The sequence below is a fragment of the Natrix helvetica genome (genome assembly GCF_964273705.1).
Source record: "Natrix helvetica genome assembly, chromosome: 1".
NCBI lineage: Eukaryota > Metazoa > Chordata > Lepidosauria > Squamata > Natricidae > Natrix > Natrix helvetica.
In genome coordinates, this window is record NC_138548.1 from 78,805,112 (window position 1) to 78,825,791 (window position 20,680).

The window sequence follows — 20,680 nt, forward strand, 5'->3', positions numbered from 1 at the left end:
GAAAGTGGGGAGCAATAAGGAGCCAAAGATTTCTGCAGGGATTGGGAATATCTCGATTTATATATATAAAGAGAGAGGATAACAGTCCTTGAAGTAGATACCATCTAGAACAAGAGATGTATCTATTTCTGTCACCACAGAACAAAATTTTCTCCTTTGTCATCCCTGTTTGGCTGTGGCCTGAAAAAGCAAATTGATGCCTGAGCATCCTCATTGGTAAAAATCAGAATTAATTGGACTTTTCTACAGTTTCTTTGATCTCATTTAGTACCCTTGTCCAAGGCTCAAACCATTTTTGTAGCTAGTTTCCTGCTTTGAATATGAATACACACACATGCATACACTTGATGATTTTTAATGTCATTTGCTATGTTAATTTGGTATATATTCATTGACATCTTTCATCTTTTATTTTGTTTGTGTATTGTTAAAAGATGTGTCCGTCCATCCCCCTCAGTTACATTAGTTTTCTATATGGATGAAAGTTTCTTTATTCATTTAGAGATTTTTTTAAAATTCTAATGTTCTCTCTGATGTGATTTGATAACGCATCCTCTTGAATTTGATAGCACTTTCTCGATTTGATGCACAATATACATTCTAACATCTATTGCATTTTTAAAGTGATATTCTGCAGGGGTGAAATTCAGCAGGTTCTGGAGAACCTGTAGCAGAATTTTTGAGTAGTTCAGAGAAGCTGCAAATACAACCCCTGGCTAGCCTCAAGAGTGGGGTGGGAATAGAGATTTTGCAATATCCTTCCTAGGAGTGAGGGGGGAATGGGGATTTTGCAGTATCCTTCACCTGGAGAGGGGTGGGAACGGAGATTTGGCAGTATCTTTCCCCTGCCACGCCCACCAAGCCATACCCACAGAACCGGCAGTAAAAAAAATTGAATTTCACCATTGATATTCTGGCAATTTGGAAACAACTGATCCTCTTGATTCTCCCTTTTTCTTGAACATTTTCTTTAAAATTTCTTCAATCCTTTTTGTTGTAGCTTTATGGGTGCCCTTTCCTATCAGTTCAATGACTTTTTGACAGGACCTTAATAATTCCTAAGTCCCTAGGGAGATTCTCAGTCATCCAGGTCATGGTTCTCTCAAACATGCTTTTCAAAAGGCAACTGGACTTCCTTGGATTTTTTTCCTTGAAAACAAACTGCAGAAGAGAAACGTTTTCAAGGAAAACACCAAGAAAATTCAATTGCTTCTAAGTCTACAATCATTCCTTCTATGTTTAATCCTTAAATTGTCTTTTAAGGGTATAAAGACATGTTTTTGTGATGGCTGGAACATGTTTTTAATAGATGTTTTTGTTGTGGAAGGGTGATTAGCAATAGCACTTAGACTTATATACCACTTCATAGTCCTTTGCAGCTCCTCTAAGCAGTTTACAGGGTCAGCATATGGCCCCCAACAATCTGGATCCTCATTTTACCCACCTGAGAAGGATGGAAGATTGAATCAATCTTGAGCCTGTCAGGATCGAACTGCTAGCAGTTGACAGAGCCTGCAATATGCATTCTAATCATGGTGGGCCACCATGGCTCTCTTAGATTAAAGTCTTCTTTTATAGGTGCCAGTTGAATTCCATTGCCTATCTGAAAATCATTCTTATTAGAAAAGCATTAATGCATGTTCTTTGGGAGCATCTTAAAGATAACAAATCTATAAGTTTATGTGAAAATGTTGATTTGTCGGAATATAAGTAGGCTGACAGCTTCCCATTAAATGGCCTCCAACGTATTACGGTAAAATCATTGTCAGTTCCTGCTTTCCTTCTGTTCACTTGTTACCTTGAAAGAGGCGGTGGTGAGACCCTTGCTCAAGAGGCCTTCGCTCGACCCAATGGAGCTAGCTAATTACCGTCCAGTCTCCAACCTCCCCTTCTTGGCGAAGGTTGTTGAGAATGTGGTGGCGCAGCAGCTCCCACGACACCTGGACGAATCCGACTATCTAGACCCACGCCAGTCCGGCTTCCGACCCGGGCACAGCACAGAGACAGCCTTGGTCGCGTTGGTTGATGATCTCTGGAGGACCAGAGATAGGGGTTGTTCCTCTATCTGGTCCTATTAGACCTCTCGGCGGCTTTTGATACCATCGACCATGGTATCCTATTGCGCCGGTTGGAGGGGATGGGAGTCGGAGGCACCGTTTTGCGGTGGTTCGGCTCCTACCTCTCCGACCGGAAGCAATGTGTGTTGACGGGGGCAGAGGTCGTCCCTGAGGCCACTCACTTGTGGTGTGCCACAGGGGTCGGTCCTCTCGCCTCTCCTGTTCAACGCATATGTGAAGCCGCTGGGTGAGATCATCCGTGGTTTTGGGGTTGAGTACCACCTGTATGCTGATGATACTCAGCTGTACATTTCAACCCCAAACCACCCCAACGAGGCTGTCGAAGTGATGTCCCGGTGTTTGGAAGCCGTCGGGGTCTGGATGGGGGACAACAGACTCAAACTCAACCCCTCCAAGACCGAGTGGCTGTGGGTACCGGCACCTCGATTCAGTCAGCTGACACCATCGCTGGCCATAGGGGGCGAACAACTGTCCCCTGTGGAGCGGGCGCGCAATTTGGGCGTCCTCCTTGATGCCCGGCTGTCAATGGAGGACCATGTGGCAGCTGTGGCAAGGGGGGCGTTCCACCAGGTTCGCCTGGTGCGCCAATTGCGCCCCCTACTGGACCGGAGTGCCCTGCGCACAGTCACTCATGCGCTGGTGACGTCTCGCCTGGACTACTGCAATGCCCTCTACATGGAGCTTCCCTTGGGACGCATCTGGAGACTGCAGTTAGTTCAGAACGCAGCCGCGCGGGTTATCATGGGGAGTACACGTTACTCCCACGTAACACCTCTCCTGCGCGAGCTGCACTGGCTACCTGTGGCCTTTCGGGTGCGTTTCAAGGTATTGATTACCATCTTTAAAGCGCTCCATGGCATAGGACCTAGTTATCTGCAGGATCGCATCCTACCACACACGTCCCTGCGACCTATCCGCTCACACAGGGAGGGACTCCTTCTGGTGCCGTCCGCTAGGCAATGCCAGCAGGCGACACCTAGGAGTAGGTCCTTCTCTGTGATGGGCCCAACCCTCTGGAATGACCTCCCCCCTGATATTCGCACTACCACCGACCTCCGTTCCTTCCGTCAAAAATTAAAGACTCACCTATTTCAATCAGCTGGCCTGGCACTCTCTTAGTTTTACCTCCTGGGGATATATTTTAATTGGGTTTGGGTATTTTAATTGGGGATGTTTTTAGGGTTTTTATGGTATATTTATTTCTTCTACAGCCTTATCTCCTCCACCCAAACGTATTTAACTGTTTTATATTATTGTATTTTTATCTGCATTTGGCTGTACACCGCCCCGAGTCCCTTTTTGGGAGAGGGGGCGGTTTAGAAATCCAAGAAATAAATAATAAATAAATATATGTAATTGGTAGACTATAGTTTTCTTACCTGGTCAGATAAATTATATAAAACATTAAGAGGGGAGGCTCCTTATTCTGCATCAGCTCCTTATTCTGCTGCAAATTGGTCCTGATTCCAAATGCTTGTTTACCTTGAGATTTGGTTCCCAGGACTGATACTTTTCATCCGATGATGCTTCCTTATTCCTGTAGAGATACTAAATAGGATGTAACAGGATTTTTGCTTTGCAGCTATAACACGTAGAAGAAATCTAAGGCCAGAGAATTGCTCTCCTTTTAACGTAACCAAGCCTTTTAATGTAATGCCTCTTGAAATGTACAACTTCCATTTAAAAATCACACTTGCCATGAATACATTAACTTTAGCACTGAGTAATTAATTACATGCCACTTCAAAATACAATGTAAACAGCCCTTCAACAAAGGGTTCGGTGCAGTCTTTGGGGGCAACAGTAAAGAAGTACAATGAGGGAAGACCAGGCCTTCCCTTCAGCACCATTGTTGATGTTCCTGAGTTAGGCTCAGCTTGCTAATCATCTGTATACTGTGGATCCTTCTCATGAGTTATGCCTCCTTATGTGTCACAAGAGAAAATGTCAGATTTTTAGGGTCTGTGCTCCTTTTTCCAAAACAAAGCTTCTTCTATATTTTGGAATCTTAGGTTGCCTTTCAGAGCAGCTACATGATTTGAAGAGTGGGCCTGGCTCCCTTGCTCACTTCACTTTCGGTGGGTTTTTTTCCTTTGAAAATGAACATAGGGTTCTTACATCAGTCAACAAGATTGTTGCAAGGGAGCAAAGGACCACATCAGATTTGTGCAACCCTTGAACTGGTTCCACAGTTTGGGTGATTACGTCATTGCAACTTGCCCCCTTGTGGAAATATTCTTTAAGCATCTGAAGGTCTAATACGCACTTTGCTCCAAGGTACTTAATGCATATTTGACTTGCAGAACTAACAAGATACAGATACTGAACAGCCTGGATTGAGAATATTTCCCTCTTGAATGTTTAAAGCCTTCATCTGGACCAAGTATTTCTTCAGGGTAATGGGTAATTCCAGCATTGGGTCTCTGCTCAAAAGAGAATCAGTTCTGAGACCGGACAGATTTTTTCCCCCTTGGCTTTCCCTTCTAATTGACCTTCCAGTTCTTGGAAATAAAACTCCTTGGCATCAAACAGAATTCACACTGGCTTCTGCTCCTAAGAAAAAGCCAACGCCATTTAAACGATCAACAGGTCTTATAGCACCACAAGCCTATTTAACAGAAAACTGCCTCGTAGAAAAAACAGGACTAAGAATTAACCCAGACGGTTGATGTGAATCAGAAACAGGCAGACAGAAGAATCACGGGCTGGCATTCCTCCAGGACTTTGCCAAAGCAAGAGAACCCCTTAGTTCCAACCTGGTTTGCAGATCTCAAAATGTCCACACTGTGTTCTGGTAACGGGCGGTGGGCCTAATAAGACTCGCTGGTATTCACATCACACAGCTCCATTTTCCTGTCTGGGTTTCTGTACAACAGTCCGAGGGGTGTTGAGAGAGGGAGCGAGGGTGCATAGGAATCCAGCCAACAGCGTCAGTCCTAGGCCGCCCCAAGCACAGAACATGGACCAGCCATAGCCATGGCTGATGTCCTCTGGTAATCCGTAAACGTACCGAGGGTAGCGAGACAACTCAAAATTTATCCCTGCCACGCACGTGCAAAGGGAAATGATGCAGCATGTCCCTGAAAAGGAGGAGAAGAGAGAGAGAAAAAACCAAGAGCAATGTGTAACATCTTTCCTGCCAAAGGCAGAATCAGGCCTGTGAAGCTGCCAGTTTTTATCTTTGTCAGCAGCCTAAAAAAATACAGAAATGAAATAACTTTCTTGTACAGGCAGATTCCTGATTTTTCCTCAGGCTCATTACTCTTTGATTCCTGTCCTTTCCTTGGCATGCAGCTGTCTTGACTGACTGGGCATTTTTACTGCTGTTTTGGATTCTTTGATCTTTACATTTTGAATATTTGTCTGCAAGGAGATCCACAGGGTATAGTCCCCAAAGTCAAAATGGCTGTGATGGCACAGTGGAAACCTGTGAGTGTGTTGCACATGCAGTGGATATTTAAATATAAGGTTAAGGCTCAATCACACTATTGCGGTTACCATTGACTTTTGGGACCATATTCTGCAGACACTCTTCTTGTCTGAACTCTTCTATCAACTGTTGTTCCTTTAAAGTCAGACTGCAGGTTAATCTGCCCACCCTAAAGCTGCACCAACAATGCACTCAGTAAAAGCACTGTAATATTCAGATTTTAGAGAATGACTCTGGGGATTACCATAAAAACTTTCAAGGAAAAAAGACATCTGACACAACTGCAGTGCTTCTCTTCTCCCTATAAGTAGCAATTTCATGAAAAGCCACTAACCTCTGTATCATCTAACAATCTAAATGCTAGTAATAGAGAAGGGGAACACACAGTATTTGTGGTATTACTCTTATTTTGGTAAATAGAAACATTCCTATATCTCAGTAGTTAGTAGTAGTATTTGTTGACATCAGTCCCATGTAGTTTTGGTCAGCTAAAACACCATTGATTTTTTAAAAAAATATTCATATGCTTTGATGTTATAAAACTCAAAGTGTACTGTACACATAAATATGGATTTGTGCTAATTTTAAAATTTATAGAAATAGGATTCTTTCGTTACTGCTTTGATCCATGCAATTTTGTTCCAACCTGAAATGCATGTCATCTGTTTCTAATTTTGTTATAAATCAATTGACACAGACAAATTATCTGGTGCTTTAATCATTTGTTTGTAATTACTTGCCAGGTAAATAAACACAATTCTTTTTGCAACAGTGGCCAAACATTGCTTCATTTTTCTATTAAGAGGTTTAATCCTGTCAATATGATAAGAGTAGGTAAGTAGGTAGATAGTTTAGTTTGCTTGTTCTCTTCCTTTTGAACTGTCAACTCTTTAACTGCCTCCTCCCCATAGTTGTGCTTTTAATAATCATCAGATTGTAATGTTTGTACTAAAGTAGTGAGTTAATTTCTAAATCAGTGACTATTGATAAGTATAAAAGTTTGGTTGTTTTTTATTTTATTAGTTTGTATTTTTAGTTTGTGCTTGCATTTTCTGGTTTTTTATTTTTTTAAAAAACAAACAAACATTGTTTTGTTCATCATTTTTAACTAAATTAAAATTTTACTTAAAGTTAGTGGGGGGAAATGAAGTTAAATTCAGACTCTCATGAACAAACCACAGTTTTTTTTTTACTTTTACTAAATTTGAAGTATGAGTTAAGGCAAAGGAGAGGCAATGAGAGGAGACTTTTTAATCAGTATTTTAAAAAGATAGTCTGTCTTCTGGCTATAATTCTACAATATTAAAAAAAACTCATTAGTTCAACTCGCGAGGTTTTTTTACAAGGGGATTCAATTGGTGAAAGGGCGAGGAACGCGATGAAACTGGAAAGGTAAGAGGTGCGCCTCACAGCCCAACACCGCCCACCTTGCCCCAATGATAAAGGCAGCCTGCCTGGTTCCCTTCCCTGCGATCCCTTTAGCGAGGGGTGGCAGATGGGGGGGGAGAAGTGAGACGCGTGTCCTAGCACTACCAGAGACTGACAGCTCCGTCGTGTTCCTCACCCTTTCGCTCATTGAATCCCCTTGTAAAAAAAATCTTGAGAGTTGAACTCATGAGGTTTTTTTTACAAGGGGATTCATTGGGCGAAAGGGTGAGGAATGCGACAGAGCTGGAAAGGTAAGAGGCGCGCCTCGCTTCTCTCCTCCCCACACCTGCCACCCCTCGTTAAAGGGATGGCGGGGAAGGGAACCAGGCAGGCTGCCTTTACCATTGAGGTGAGGTGGGCGGTGTTGGGCCGCGAGGCGCACCTTTTACCTTTCCAGTTCCGTCGCGTTTCTCGCCACTGTGTTCAGGGAAGCCCCTGGTTAAAAAAAAACCTTCTCACGATTTCAAGATGTTTAATTGAACTTGCAAGAAGGTTTTTTTTTACCAACCGCTTCCCTGAGCACAATTGCGAGGACCGCGACGGTGCTGGAAAGGTAAAAGGTGCGCCTCACTTCTCACCTGCCCCCAAAATAATAAGCCCTCCCCTATAATAAACCCAAGGCCATATTTCGTGGGGCAAAAGAAAATAAGACCCTGTCTTATTTTCGGGGAATACACGGTAGGTGAATATTATTTTGTTTGTTCATTCCTTTGAAAATTCTCAAAACATTTTAAAGTTGAGTTGGTCAAAAAAAAATTGAGTTTGTTTAAGTACCATAGAGTCAGAAATGACCGAATGATTGACAATGATGATACAAAGAATATCATTCCAACTTCCATGTTCTTTTCATCTATGCATTCCATTTCTCTGTTAAGGCAAAATACATAATACAAATGCCAGCATTATACCCAAAAATATTTTGAACAATAATCATTTAAAAATAATTACCTCCCATAAGGAAGAGAAGTCCAGCTACGTATTGCATGAGCTCATGCTGTTGACAGCAACCCAGCATGCCAATGATCCATCCAAAGAGGATTATGGACACCGCCATACCAATGAAGCCAGCTGTCATTCTCCGCAGGTCTGAAAGGAGGCATTGTTGGTTCATGGAAGAAAGAAGAGGGAGAACAGTAGAGGAAGAAAACCCACAGAGAGCCATGGGGACAACTTTAGGGCAGTCTTTTCAAAGCTGACACCCTCTAGATGTAGGTGGACTACAGCTGCAGTCTCAAAGACATTTTTTAAGCGGCAACTGGACTTTCCGTTTTTTCTTTGATGACATTTCACTTCTCATCCAAAAGCTCTGACTGGATGTTAGGGAATGGAAGGATTTATCCTCCTTGCAGATAGCTGGTCATTTACATTCTTTTAGTGAGTTGTTAAGGCCACCTGGATGTTTATCTGTATTGTCAGGCAAATGGGTGTGGCGCCTTCTTGGAACTGCTGAAGGGACTGTGTTGTAGACTGGAGATAGATGGTGTCCTATTCCCCCCCCCTCTCTGTTGAGAGAGGGCTGTTCAGTTTTGACATAGGTGGCCTCTTTGACCCCTCCTTCAAACCAGAGATCCTCTCTGTTCAAAATGTGGACTTTGCTGTCTTCAAAAGAGTGGCTTTTGTCTTTTCAATGCAGATGGACTGCTGAATCTTGTCCTGATGGGTTTGTTCTCCTATGTTGTGCTATGCATCTATGAAGTAGTTGTTTTGAAGACACCTATTTCCCTCATGATCCTGAGGACACAGATAAACCTCCAAATGGCCTTAACGACTCTCTAAAATAATGCAAGTGACCAGCAGTCTGCAAGGAGTATAAATCCTTCCATTCTCCACCATCCAGTTAGAACTGAAGAAGCTTCTTGGATGAGAAGTGAAATGCCTTCAAAGGAAAACCAGAAAGTCCAGTTACCTCTTCAAAAAGCACCTTTGGGACAACTATGATCTGGATGACTGAGAATCTCTATATACACTACAGCTATAGCTTGTGAAAGCCAATAAGCATTCTAATCCAGCACAAAGAGAAAAAACACCAAAGTGTGAAAAAGGCTGCGCTAGACATCAGCCATATAAGTTCTCCTTAGGACAGGATGTTGGTGGATTTTGAGAACCATATAAAGCAGTTAAGAAAGCAAACCAAGCAAGGCCTTAGCACTTCCTAAAATTATAAGGTCTCCTCTTAACGAAATCATTATCTTGCAAAGAAGGATTACGGTGACTATGTAAATCTGCCCCTCTGAAAATATTCTGTTTGTGAGTATTGTTCTGTTTTTCTGAGATCATCTATGAGTCTATGAATAGACAATTTCCTCGACTGTTCAAGCAATCGGGCAGTTCTGTAAGTGCAGAGTACAATGCAATGCAGAGCAATCAAGCTGTGGATATGGGATCATCTATGATTTGTTGCAAAAGACATTATGTCATGACGTAATACTGCCATAGTCTCAGAGGACATTACATTATGATGTACTGCTGCTACTGTCTCAATCTGATTGTCTCTTGACAAGAGCTCATAAGGATTCAAGAAGGTAAACAGACCAGGCAAATGGGAGAGGAATGATAGGAGTAGCCCAATAAATGATTGAGATTGTGGCAGGGAAGACATTGCTAGCTAAGGTTTTGCCGATCTTATGCTCTCCAGATATATTGGATTTCAATCACCATAAAGGATTTGTACTTGCAACAGGTTGTAGGAACAATTTTCTCTTAACTAAGGTAGATGATCCACTCAAATTTGAGTTCTAATGATTTTCTGATGAAATCTCTATTGTTTCCTTGGCAAAAATATTAAAAAATGAATTGCCTAGTCAGGGTAGAACTTCACTTTTGGCTTTTAAAAAAAATATACGGAGAGGGAAATATTGTAACAAGTCAAGTTGTGCCACACAAATGGATAAGATCAGAATTCTGATTTCTTTCCTTGGGAGAAGGAGGATTTTTTTTAAACCACATGGGTAAAGGCTATTTTAGAGTTTACATAATCATTTCTACAGGTTTCTTACTGCAAAATAGCAGGGAATCACACAGGTGCAATCAAATAAGGCTCTCTGGCTGCCAAAATGTTTTGGCAGAGCTGCATGACTCAGCCTCAAGTTCCCTTTCTGGTATAAGGTATAAAGTAAACTAACTTGAAATGAGGATCCCAGAGAAATAAGCTCTTGAACATTATACAATATGCATTGTAGGGGTATATCTGGCTTGAAAGTCAGGAACACTTGAACAAAAACATGCAAGATTCTTCCTGCAGCTTTCAATCCAGAATGAAGGATGTGCCATAATTTCCTCCAAATTGCTTTAACTCTTCAGAGCCTTTTGGATAGGGATAACTGCAGAGCAGGTAGATGTGCTCCATCTAGATAGGTGATTGCTTCTGAAGCTCTTTTGATTGCTTCCATTATATGATTAAAACTGTAATTCCCTACAACCATCTTTTTGAGGCTTTGCTTTCTGGTTGTTTTATATGTCAACATGTACTTTTTCAGCCATCTAAGAGTAACATATATTTATTTCAATCCTCTTCAACTGAATAATTGGAAATTCCGGGAAGAAATCTGGAAAGAAAGATGGTAAACGGCTGATTTAGTTCCTTGCTTCTGAAAGAATCTAAACTATTCCAATGCAAGAACTTGTTCCACTTACATTCACTTACTTCTTGCTGAGGTATTCAAATGTTAAATATGTAAACAAACCAGCAAACCATCCTTGAGCAAACATGAAATATGCTTGTTTTTGACATATATGTTAGTTTTTGGCACATACAGAAAGCTAAAACATCTGGTGCAAGAATATCTCTCTCACTGATGTGCTAATGTTCATGTCTATCTTTCTCCACAGCAGTGTTTCACAACCTTGGCAACTTGAAGATGTCTGGACTTCTGGGCATTCTCTGGCTGGGGAATTCTGGGAGTTGAAGTCCGGACATCTTCAAGTTGCCAAGGTTGAAAAACACTGCTCCACAGAAACAAAGCATGTATACATGATAGATAGATAAGATAGATAGATAGATAGATAGATAGATAGATAGATAGATAGATAGATAGATAGATAGATAGATAGATAGATAGATGATGGATGGATGGATGGATGGATGGATGGATGGATGATAGAGATAGATGATAGATAGATAGATAGATAGATAGATAGATAGATAGATAGAGAGATAGAGAGATAGAATAGATGATTGATAGATAAGATAGATGATTGATTGATATAGATAGATAGATAGATAGATAGATAGATAGATAGATGATAGATAGATAGATAGATAGATAGATAGATAGATAGATAGATAGATAGATAGATAGATAGATGATAGATAGATAGATGATAGATAGATGGATAGACAGACAGACAGACAGACAGACAGACAGATAGATAGATAGATGATAGATGGATGGATGGATAGATAGATAGATAGATGATAGATAGATAGATGATAGATGATAGATAGATAGATAGATAGATAGATAGATAGATAGATAGATAGATAGATAGATAGATAGATAGATAGATAGATGATAGATAGATAGATGATAGATAGAGAGATGGATGGATGATAGAGGGGGGGGGGTGGAGAGAATCCTAGGCGAGACCTGAGGATGATTCACCCAAATAGCCGTTTGGTTTTGATAATGCACATACAAGGATGTGCTTGGGACACTTACGGAGAGCATGCCATTCATCCTGGCGGATGGTATTGGTAACATTAATAGGCAAGTTGCGTGGCAGGGAAGATGATGTGTAATGATATTTCACAGCTGTGCATCGTTGAATGACTCCTGCAAAGACAAATTCAGTGTGCAGTTGGGGATTCTGTAGCTGAACAATGACATTTGTAACACTGCTTTCCCTTTACTGCCCATAAATCAGATTAAACTTCTTCTGTAGCTGAGAAACTAAATTAAGAAGTTACTGATTAGATCCATCCCGCCATTCTAAATCGTTATCTGTCTTAATTATAGTTTCTTTTTTTTGCATTTTTTTAGTTTATTGAAAAAAGATTAAAATACAAAACACCAATATTTTTTTTTTAAAAATCATAACAAAAAAAAGACATCAACAAAAAATTATCTTAAATACAATAACACACATATGCATAGTATCCTCCCTAACTGAATGCTGATTGGTACAGTACAACAATTTTGTTGTACTGAATGCTGATTGGTACAGTACAGCAATTTTGATTTCCTACGCCTTGAGAAACAGGCCAAACAAATTTTAAACTGTTAAACTACTAAACCTACTTACAAATTGTTAGCCTGTCATTGATAAACTATATTAATAACAAAGTAGTTAACAGAAAAAAAATATGGAACATATTATGCAAGAATATAAAAGAATATGAAAGTAATAAAAATTGTGAACAGTAATAGGAGAAAGACAAAGCTGAAATTCCAAAACCAATAAACTGTAATTGTAATCAGCTCATAGAAAATTTACTATGAACTCAGTCCCCTATCATGCAAAATATTAACCTTAATTACAGAGGTGGGTTGCAAATCCTGGCACTAATGGTTTGCTCGTGCTCGCGTGTGTGCACCCTGCAAGCACAGAAGCGTCCAGGTGGGTGGAGCCTCCCCCTGCCACCACTACCGGTTCACCTGATCTGGACCGAACTGGAAGCAACCCCCTCTGTCCTAGATCAAATAGCCAAGATTGTTTCTTTATACTATCTCTTATCAATTGTTGATTGAATAAAATCTCCAAAGCCAATCTATCTTCCCCCAAAATTCCAGATAAAACTGTTCCTCAATTAAATGTATTAAATCTGTTTCCCACTCTCCATCAAAACCCTTAAAGAAAAAACATTTGTACTTGTCAACCCAGAGAGTTCTCTGCTATTATATAAGTATTAAGCTTCTGGGAGATATACTGTATCGAGTCAGCTCTATAATTTCAGTGTGATGCCCAGGTGCTATAATGTCTGAGTCTATATTTCTTCCTAGATATTTTATGGCTAGGAAATCACATTTCTTCTTCTTGATGTTCTCCACCATCTGTGATATTTCCGTATCTGTTATGAACTATGGTGCTGGAGAAGACTCCTGAAAGCCCCTTGGACTGCAAGGCGACCAAACCGGTCAGTCCTAAGGAGATCAACCCTGACTGTTCTTTAGAAGGCCAGATGCTGAAGATGAAACTCAAGTACTTTGGCCACCTAGTGAGAAGGAAGGACTCACTGGAGAAGAGCCTAATACTGGTAAAGATTGAGAGCAAAAGAAGAAGGAGACGACAGAGAATGAGGTTGCTGAATGGAGTCATTGAAGCAGTAGGCGTGAGCTTAAATGGACTCCAGAGGATGGTAGAGGATAGGAAGGCCTGGAGGAATGTTGTCCATGGAGTCGCGATGGGTGAGACACGACTTCGCAACTAACAATACAAAAAACAATTTCCTCCCAACGAATCTGCTGCTTTAAAAACAAATTATTTTTGCTGGCTTAAAAAAAACTGCAATGTCTGTTTTTAAAAATTGTTTTGCACAAAGTTTATAAGTTCATAAAATCTTTTAGGGGGAAAAATCAACTAAGGATTGCATCTTCTAAGCCAGAGTCTGTTTTCCCCTTTGGATGTCAGCCTCCTCCTTCTGTCTGCAGTCTGAACTGTTGTTGGCTCAAAGCAGGGAGAGAGCAGGGAGGCAGTGAAAAGGAGAGGGAAGGAATTTTTGGGACATTTGATCCAAAATGTTTTTGCAAGTTAATAAAGTGCAAACCCAAAGTCACATGTGTCTTTCCATACAGAAGGCAAAAAGGAATGAGAAGGGTCAAATAAATCAAAGAAGGAAAACAGAAAGAATCCAGCTGGGGTTGAAATAAATCCGCATTAACATTTAAAAAGAAAAAGTTCAGAAAGTGAAAGTTGCAAGAACCAGCTTGCTTAGAATATGTCTGCTACAGTGGTGGGATTCAATTTTTTTTTACCACTGGTTCTGTGGGTGTGGCTTGGTGGACGTGGCATGGCTTGGTAGGCGTGGCAGGGGAAGGATACTACAAAATCTCCATTCCCTCCCTCCTCCAGGGGAAGGTTACTGAAAAATCCCCATTCCCTCCCGATCAGCTGGGACTCCGGAGGCAGAGAATAGATGGGGGCGGGCCCAGTCAGAGGTGGTATTTACCAGTTCTCTGAACTACTCAAAATTTCCGCTACCAGTTCTCCAGAACTGGTCAGAACCTGCTGAATACCACCTCTGGTCTGCTAGTCGAAAGAGGTGTAAAAGGCCCTTGACCTTTCAGCTACTCCCTCACCAGGAGTTGCAATCTTCAAAACTCCCCCTCCTGGGTTGGGTCCACAGCTGTCCAAAAGTCATCTTGGATCTTTCCTAAGAGACCCATCAAATCCAGGGGTTGCCAAAAAAAACAGCTCTGGCAGCAAACACAGCAGATTGTGGACAAGAGAAAGAAACTACACCCTACAGTAGCCATTGGGTCCAGTTAATTTTGGTTTCTTAAATATCCCATAATATCCAGTTTCATTAGTTATTATCAAGCCAGAATGGTTCAGAAGTATATACAGAACAGATTATATCCTATTATTTTTACATTACCTGAACCCAGTAGTATTTCTATATACTGTACACATAGTGCTTGACCACAGTTGGGACTATTACATATTTAGACAATTAAGTAAATTATGACCTCTTCACCCTGGTTATTAAGTGAATCACTGCAGTTGCTAAGTGAAGCATGCTAATGTTAAGTGAATCTGGCTTCGCCCATTGAATTTGCTGGTAGGAAGTTGGCTGGGAAGGTCACAAATGGCAATTCTATGACCCCAGAATGCTACAACTATGTAAATATATGCCAGGTCCCTGAATTTGGATCAATTGATCGTGGGAATGCTGCAATGGTCGTAAGTATAAATGTAAGGATGGGTTGTAAGGGACTTTTTTTTCACTGCTATTGTAACTTTGAACAGTCCCTAAATGAAAAGTTGTAAGTTGAGGACTACCTGTATACAAAGTTGATGTTGCCATTATGCTGCTCTATCCTCTAAAGAGGAACTATTGATATGCAATGGGCTAAGTTGTCAGTTGTGAATACATTGAGAGCAAAAAAGGAGGTCTGCTACTGAAGGAAAGAGCAGAATTCAAGAAGCTTTTGCATTAATATTGTGATTTCACTCTTGGGCACTTTTGAATGGAATTGAATTGAATACTATGTGACTTACAAAGGGCTTCTATTAAATCTGCCCACAAATAGCATTTTATAAGTTGTTTTGCACTAGATAATCATTAGGAAGCCAAACCACAGAATTGGCAATGCATGACTCTATTGTTAATCATGTCATTTCAGTACATTACACAATCCAGCTTTCCTCTTAGCACAATCTTTACTGGCTTTGGTAAGTCAAAGAAGATTGAAGCATCTAAAATTCTGGCATGAATTAATTCCTTATATTTGTTTTCCCAGCATTGTTTCTGATTGATATGTCATCACTTGTTTCAGTTACAACACAAGAGAAGATAATGTTTACCGGTCTGCTACTAGGGCTGTGCAAATACCTTGGGCCTGCTTCAGAACTCAGAACCAGAAAAAATCTGATTCCTAGTTCAGACCTGGAATGAACAACTCACCACCTCCAACTCCCCATGGCCAACTTGCTGCAGTCAACTCGCCATAGGACAACTCGCCATGGGACAAGAGTTCCACTAATATTGAAAAAATAGTGCAATAGAATCATTGCACTAGGAGAGTGCTGAAGGAGAGACAAAATGAAATGTGAATGATAAAAATTAAAATATTTTGAAATTATATTAAATAATTAAATTAAATTGTTGAATGGTCCCGCAGCAGGTTGTCTTGTGGTGAGCTGGCCATAGCAAGTTGACCTTGACAAGTTGGCTGCAGTGAGTTGGCTGTGGTGAGCTGGCCATAGCAAGTTGACCTTGACAAGTTGGCTGCAGTGAGTTGGCTGTGGTGAGCTGGCCATAGCAAGTTGACCTTGACACATTGGCTGCAGTGAGTTGGCTATGGTGAGCTGGCCATAGCAAGTTGACCTTGACACGTTGGCTGCAGTGAGTTGGCTGTGGTGAGCTGGCCATAGCAAGTTGACCTTGACACGTTGGCTGCAGTGAGTTGGCTGTGGTGAGCTGGCCATAGCAAGTTGACCTTGACACGTTGGCTGCAGTGAGTTGGCTGTGGTGAGCCGGCCATAGCAAGTTGACCTTGACACGTTGGCTGCAGTGAGTTGGCTGTGGTGAGCTGGCCATAGCAAGTTGACCTTGACAAGTTGTTTTGTGGTGAGTTGGCTGTGGTGAGCTGGCCATAGCAAGTTGACCTTGACACATTGGCTGCGGTGAGCTGGCCATAGCAAGTTGACCTTGACACGTTGGCTGCAGTGAGTTGGCTGTGGTGAGCTGGCCATAGCAAGTTGACCTTGACACGTTGGCTGCAGTGAGTTGGCTGTGGTGAGCTGGCCATAGCAAGTTGACCTTGACACGTTGGCTGCAGTGAGTTGGCTGTGGTGAGCTGGCCATAGCAAGTTGACCTTGACAAGTTGGCTGCAGTGAGTTGGCTGTGGTGAGCTGTCCCATTCCACCCTAAAACGATGGGCCCCAAACTCTCTTACCTGGTTCCAAAGTATGATTCTAACTTATTCAAATCATGAGATGTCCGATCTTTGCGAACTTAGAGAAATATCTGTTTAACGAACATTAGACTAAGCAGTTATTGCTTTTTTCAGTTGTAATAGAATGATGAAAATCAGTAAAAGGCATAATCGCTTTGCCTCTTTCTTTAAAGGTCTCAAAATTAATCTTTGCTGGCTTTTTACAAAGGGAAATTAGGACAGAAAATGGGTGTTTTATGTGTGAATAAGCGGCCTTTCCAAATGTGATTAAATTTTGGATGTGTGTTGATGACAATGCATTTTTATTAAACTAGATAATTTACGATCTGTTAAATTGTTTCAGAGATAATTCTTCACTCGATTCCTCAGCGCTTTTAACAATGGCACAACTTTCTAAAGTACTGTAAAAGTTCTTTAAAATTCAGGGAGATATTAAGAGATGCACCTGCTATGAAAGTCGCACAACCTGAACTGTATAGCCCAGTTCAAACATCAGCAGTCGACCACAGGAAATGTTTTATGAAATCGCGCCATAAAACGCTTAATGCTAATTTTTATGTCATAAAATATTTTATAACATTTGCTAAATTTCAATTCCACGGGAATTCATGGCTCCCAGATTTTGGATGCATTCTGTAAGTTAGCCCACTTAAGTTGCCTTTGCTGAAAAAAAATCTGCCCTATGAGGCATCACTTCTGCCAGTTAAAGGTTATAGATGCAAGAGTTTGAGTAGTATGTAGATATACTTAGTAAGAGTAACTCTTTCCATGCCCATGTAATGCAGCCCCATCACACAGCTATAAGCCTCAATCTCATCAACCTGGAATCCAATTAGAATTGTAGAGTTAGAAAAGGCCTTTGTACTATTGAGTTCTTCAGTGCAGGGATCCAAATCAAAGCATCCCAGATTGCTAGCTGCCCAAATTCTGCTTTTAAAAAGAAAATAACTTTTTCTCAGTTTCTGAAAACATCTACTTGTTTACAATAGGGTTCTTCCTACCATGTTTCTCCCCTCCCTTTTTTTTGGTTATTTTCTTGTAGCTTAAAGAAGACTCCTACATAGTTTTGTTGAATATTTTCTACTGATATTTGATTTCTTTTAAAAATGCTACTTCAGCAGCTTCCACTGTGATCCTCGGTGTTAGGGATGTAACCCTAAGCTTGGCTTGGCAATGTATATAAGCTATGATTGTAACAAATGTATCTGTTACTTTAAATGCTAGAGAGATGTAATTGGATTGTTACCTCAAGCAGCCATAAGAGGGAGCCAGAATGACTGTTAGCTCTCTGTTTGTTAGACGCTGATCAGTGTATTGTGAGGTACTATGGTTTGCTACTGTTAGCTGTTTTGTGTGCTAGACTGACTATTTGATAACTGAATGACTGAACCGTGTATGACTTGGACTGTTAACTGGACTCTGAATACCTCTATATTTCCACAGAGTAAACTACTATATTTTATACTATTCAGTGTCCCTGTATGCTGGTTTGTGTGTGTTCGTCCATACCACTCTCATTAAGCTTCTCTGCACACTCGCTCTCCTAACGGGGAACTTACTTACTTAACACTCGGGTCTCCTAAAATGGTGTCACAAGCGTGCTGACATCATCATATGTTTGACTCATGGATTTAAGTCACAGCATTTGTGTAAGGATGTCATGCCCTTCCTTTATCCCCTTCATCCCCTTAGAGGTGCCTCTCTGCTATTTAACCAACGTCTATAATCTCTTCTCTTTAGTTATCTTTCTGAAACTTCTTTGCAGTTCTCCAAGTCTGAATTTCAACCTAAACATGTCATGGTGCTTGGATACTACACAGAGAGATTAGTCTGGTTTCTACAGTTGTTAGGTACAATGTTATAATTGGTTCCATCCTCAACTGTGCAGAAAGAAGTAATAATTCTTGTGACAGTCTGTCTCTCTATTTTTCAAATTACAAGTTCTGGATAAAAGCAGAAGCACATTCTGTGTTTTAAAAGAAAACAATTCTCTGCTCTGGTGCTCTTTTTTGATTGACTTCAACAAAATCAGAGGATTTGGGACCTCAAAACATAAATATAACTGTATAACTTTTCTTGCAGTTATTCTTTGTTGAGATTTTCAAGTGTCTTCAGTGCTTCTGGTACAGAGATGTAATGGAGTACATCTTGTCTGAGGCCAGTGTTTCCCTTAAAATTATGATTTCCTATTTTGGATCCAAGGACCACTGGATCAGTACTCTGGTGGTCCCTATTTACAATGTCAAAATAAAAATAAGTATCAAAAATTATCAATATCCTGGGAGTTTTCTTATTCAAAAGTTTGAGGGATTTTAGGTCAAGCCACCAATATGTCATGAAGTTTAGCAACTTGCCATTGTTTCTGCTGTTTTTTAAAAAGTATTTTACTGCTTAACTGGGGATAATGCAGATGCTACTGGGGATATTGGCTGTAACATAAGTGTTATCTGCAATTTTAACTCTTAAATTTATTATTTACTGTGTATCAAATGCATATGATAGGCCTTAAACCTTACAGTGAGGGAGATAGTGGCTCAGCTGTTAAAAACGCTCAGCTTGTCAGATGGAAAGCTGACAGCCCGGGTTCAAGACCCTAGTGCTATCTGACAGGATGAGCCCTGGTACTTGCCTCAGCTCCTGCCCACCCAGCAGTTCGAAAGCATGCAAATGCAAGTAGATAAATAGGTACCACTTTGGTGGGAAGATAATACGTTCTGTGTGCCTTGGCATGTAGTCATGTTGGCCACATGACCACAATAATGTGTTCGGACAACGCTGGCTCCCTCAGCTAAGAAACGGAGATGAACACTGCCCCAAAATTACTGGAGAGGGGAAACCTTTACCTTTATCTTTATAAACCTTCCAGTGATGAGACCGTGATATGTGCAAAAGAAAAGCTGGGGATCAGTGCCTTATGAATTCAATTCTAGATCTATAACTAAGCAGACACGCTGATACTAAAATGACAGTAGCACATACGAGATGGCTCTGTCTGGGGTTTTCAACGCTCGGTAACATCATTACCCATAGGAACCTGGAGCTAAAAATAAATATAATATTCCCAGAACACTGAGAGGTTACTTCACAACTACATTATCTTATCACAAGACATGGATTAATCAATGCTGTTCACCAAACCTATCATTTTGTAGTATCAGGAAAGCAAACCCAGTCCACTCAACTGAAAACCACCCTTGCTCAATGTATATCATACATTATAAATACCATCTGTCTTTGAATTTTTTTATCACTCCCTGATACCCACTCTGATGTCTCTGTATGAAGGGATGTCACTTCATTTACACTGAAAACTTGGGATAGGGAAATTATTAATTATTAATCCTGACCCAGACATGTTCTTCTTCCTTTGGTCATACGTTCTACCTTAGCTTGTTTTTTTAACATTAAATCTGTGTTTATCAAATTGATATCTGTCAAAGAACTGTGATCTTTTTGACCCAAGAGTCAGTTAGCATTTGAATGGCAAGTGGCAGGACAGAGTTTGTTTCTATGTAAGAAAGAGAGAGAAAGACTAAAATAGATTAATTTGAAAATTGCAATGCAATTAAGTTGAATGAATACAGGTAGTCCTTAAATTATGACCACAATTAAGCTCAACATTTCCATTGCTAAGCAAGGCAGATGTTAAGTGAGTTTCACCTCATTGCCACAGTTGTTAAGTGAATCACTGCAATTGTTAAGCAAATCATGTTAATTTAATCAATGAAGGCAAACAGGACTCTCTATATAACAAGGGTGTATATTGACATGGTGGCTAAGATGCTGCGCTTGCCAATCAGAAGGTTGGCAGTTCAGCAGTTCGAATTCCTAGCCCCGCTTAACAGAGTGAGCTCCCATTACTTGTCCCAGCTTCTGCCAACCTAGCAGTTCGAAAGCAAGTAAAAAATGCAAGTAGAAAAATAGGGACCACTTTGGTGGGAAGGTAACAGCACTCCATGTGCCTTCGGCATTCAGTCATGCTGGCCACATGACTATGAAGACATCTTCGGACAGCACTGGCTCTTCGGCTTTGAAACGGAGATGAGCACTGCCCCCTAGAGATGGAAACGACTAGTATGCATGTGCTGGGGAACCTTTACCTTTACCTTATATTGAGTGAACCTGGTTTCCCCCACTGACATTGCTTGTTGGAAGTCAGTTGGAAAGGTTACAAATGTTGATCACA

At 40.8% G+C, this 20,680-nt stretch overlaps 1 protein-coding gene across 1 annotated transcript in view; it reads right to left on the minus strand.

The window, feature by feature from the left end:
• Window positions 1-3,703: 3,703 nt before the first annotated feature.
• Window positions 3,704-20,680, minus strand: part of LOC309384172 (transmembrane protein 178B-like) — a 28,389-nt gene continuing 11,412 nt past the window's right edge. The window contains exons 2-4 of the mRNA XM_081937383.1: window positions 11,595-11,708; window positions 7,885-8,022; window positions 3,704-5,158 (exon numbers count right to left, since the gene is read on the minus strand). Of these exons, the coding sequence (XP_081793509.1) occupies window positions 4,914-5,158; window positions 7,885-8,022; window positions 11,595-11,708 (497 nt within the window). The 3' untranslated portion in view covers window positions 3,704-4,913. The remainder of the gene's footprint in view (window positions 5,159-7,884; window positions 8,023-11,594; window positions 11,709-20,680) is intronic.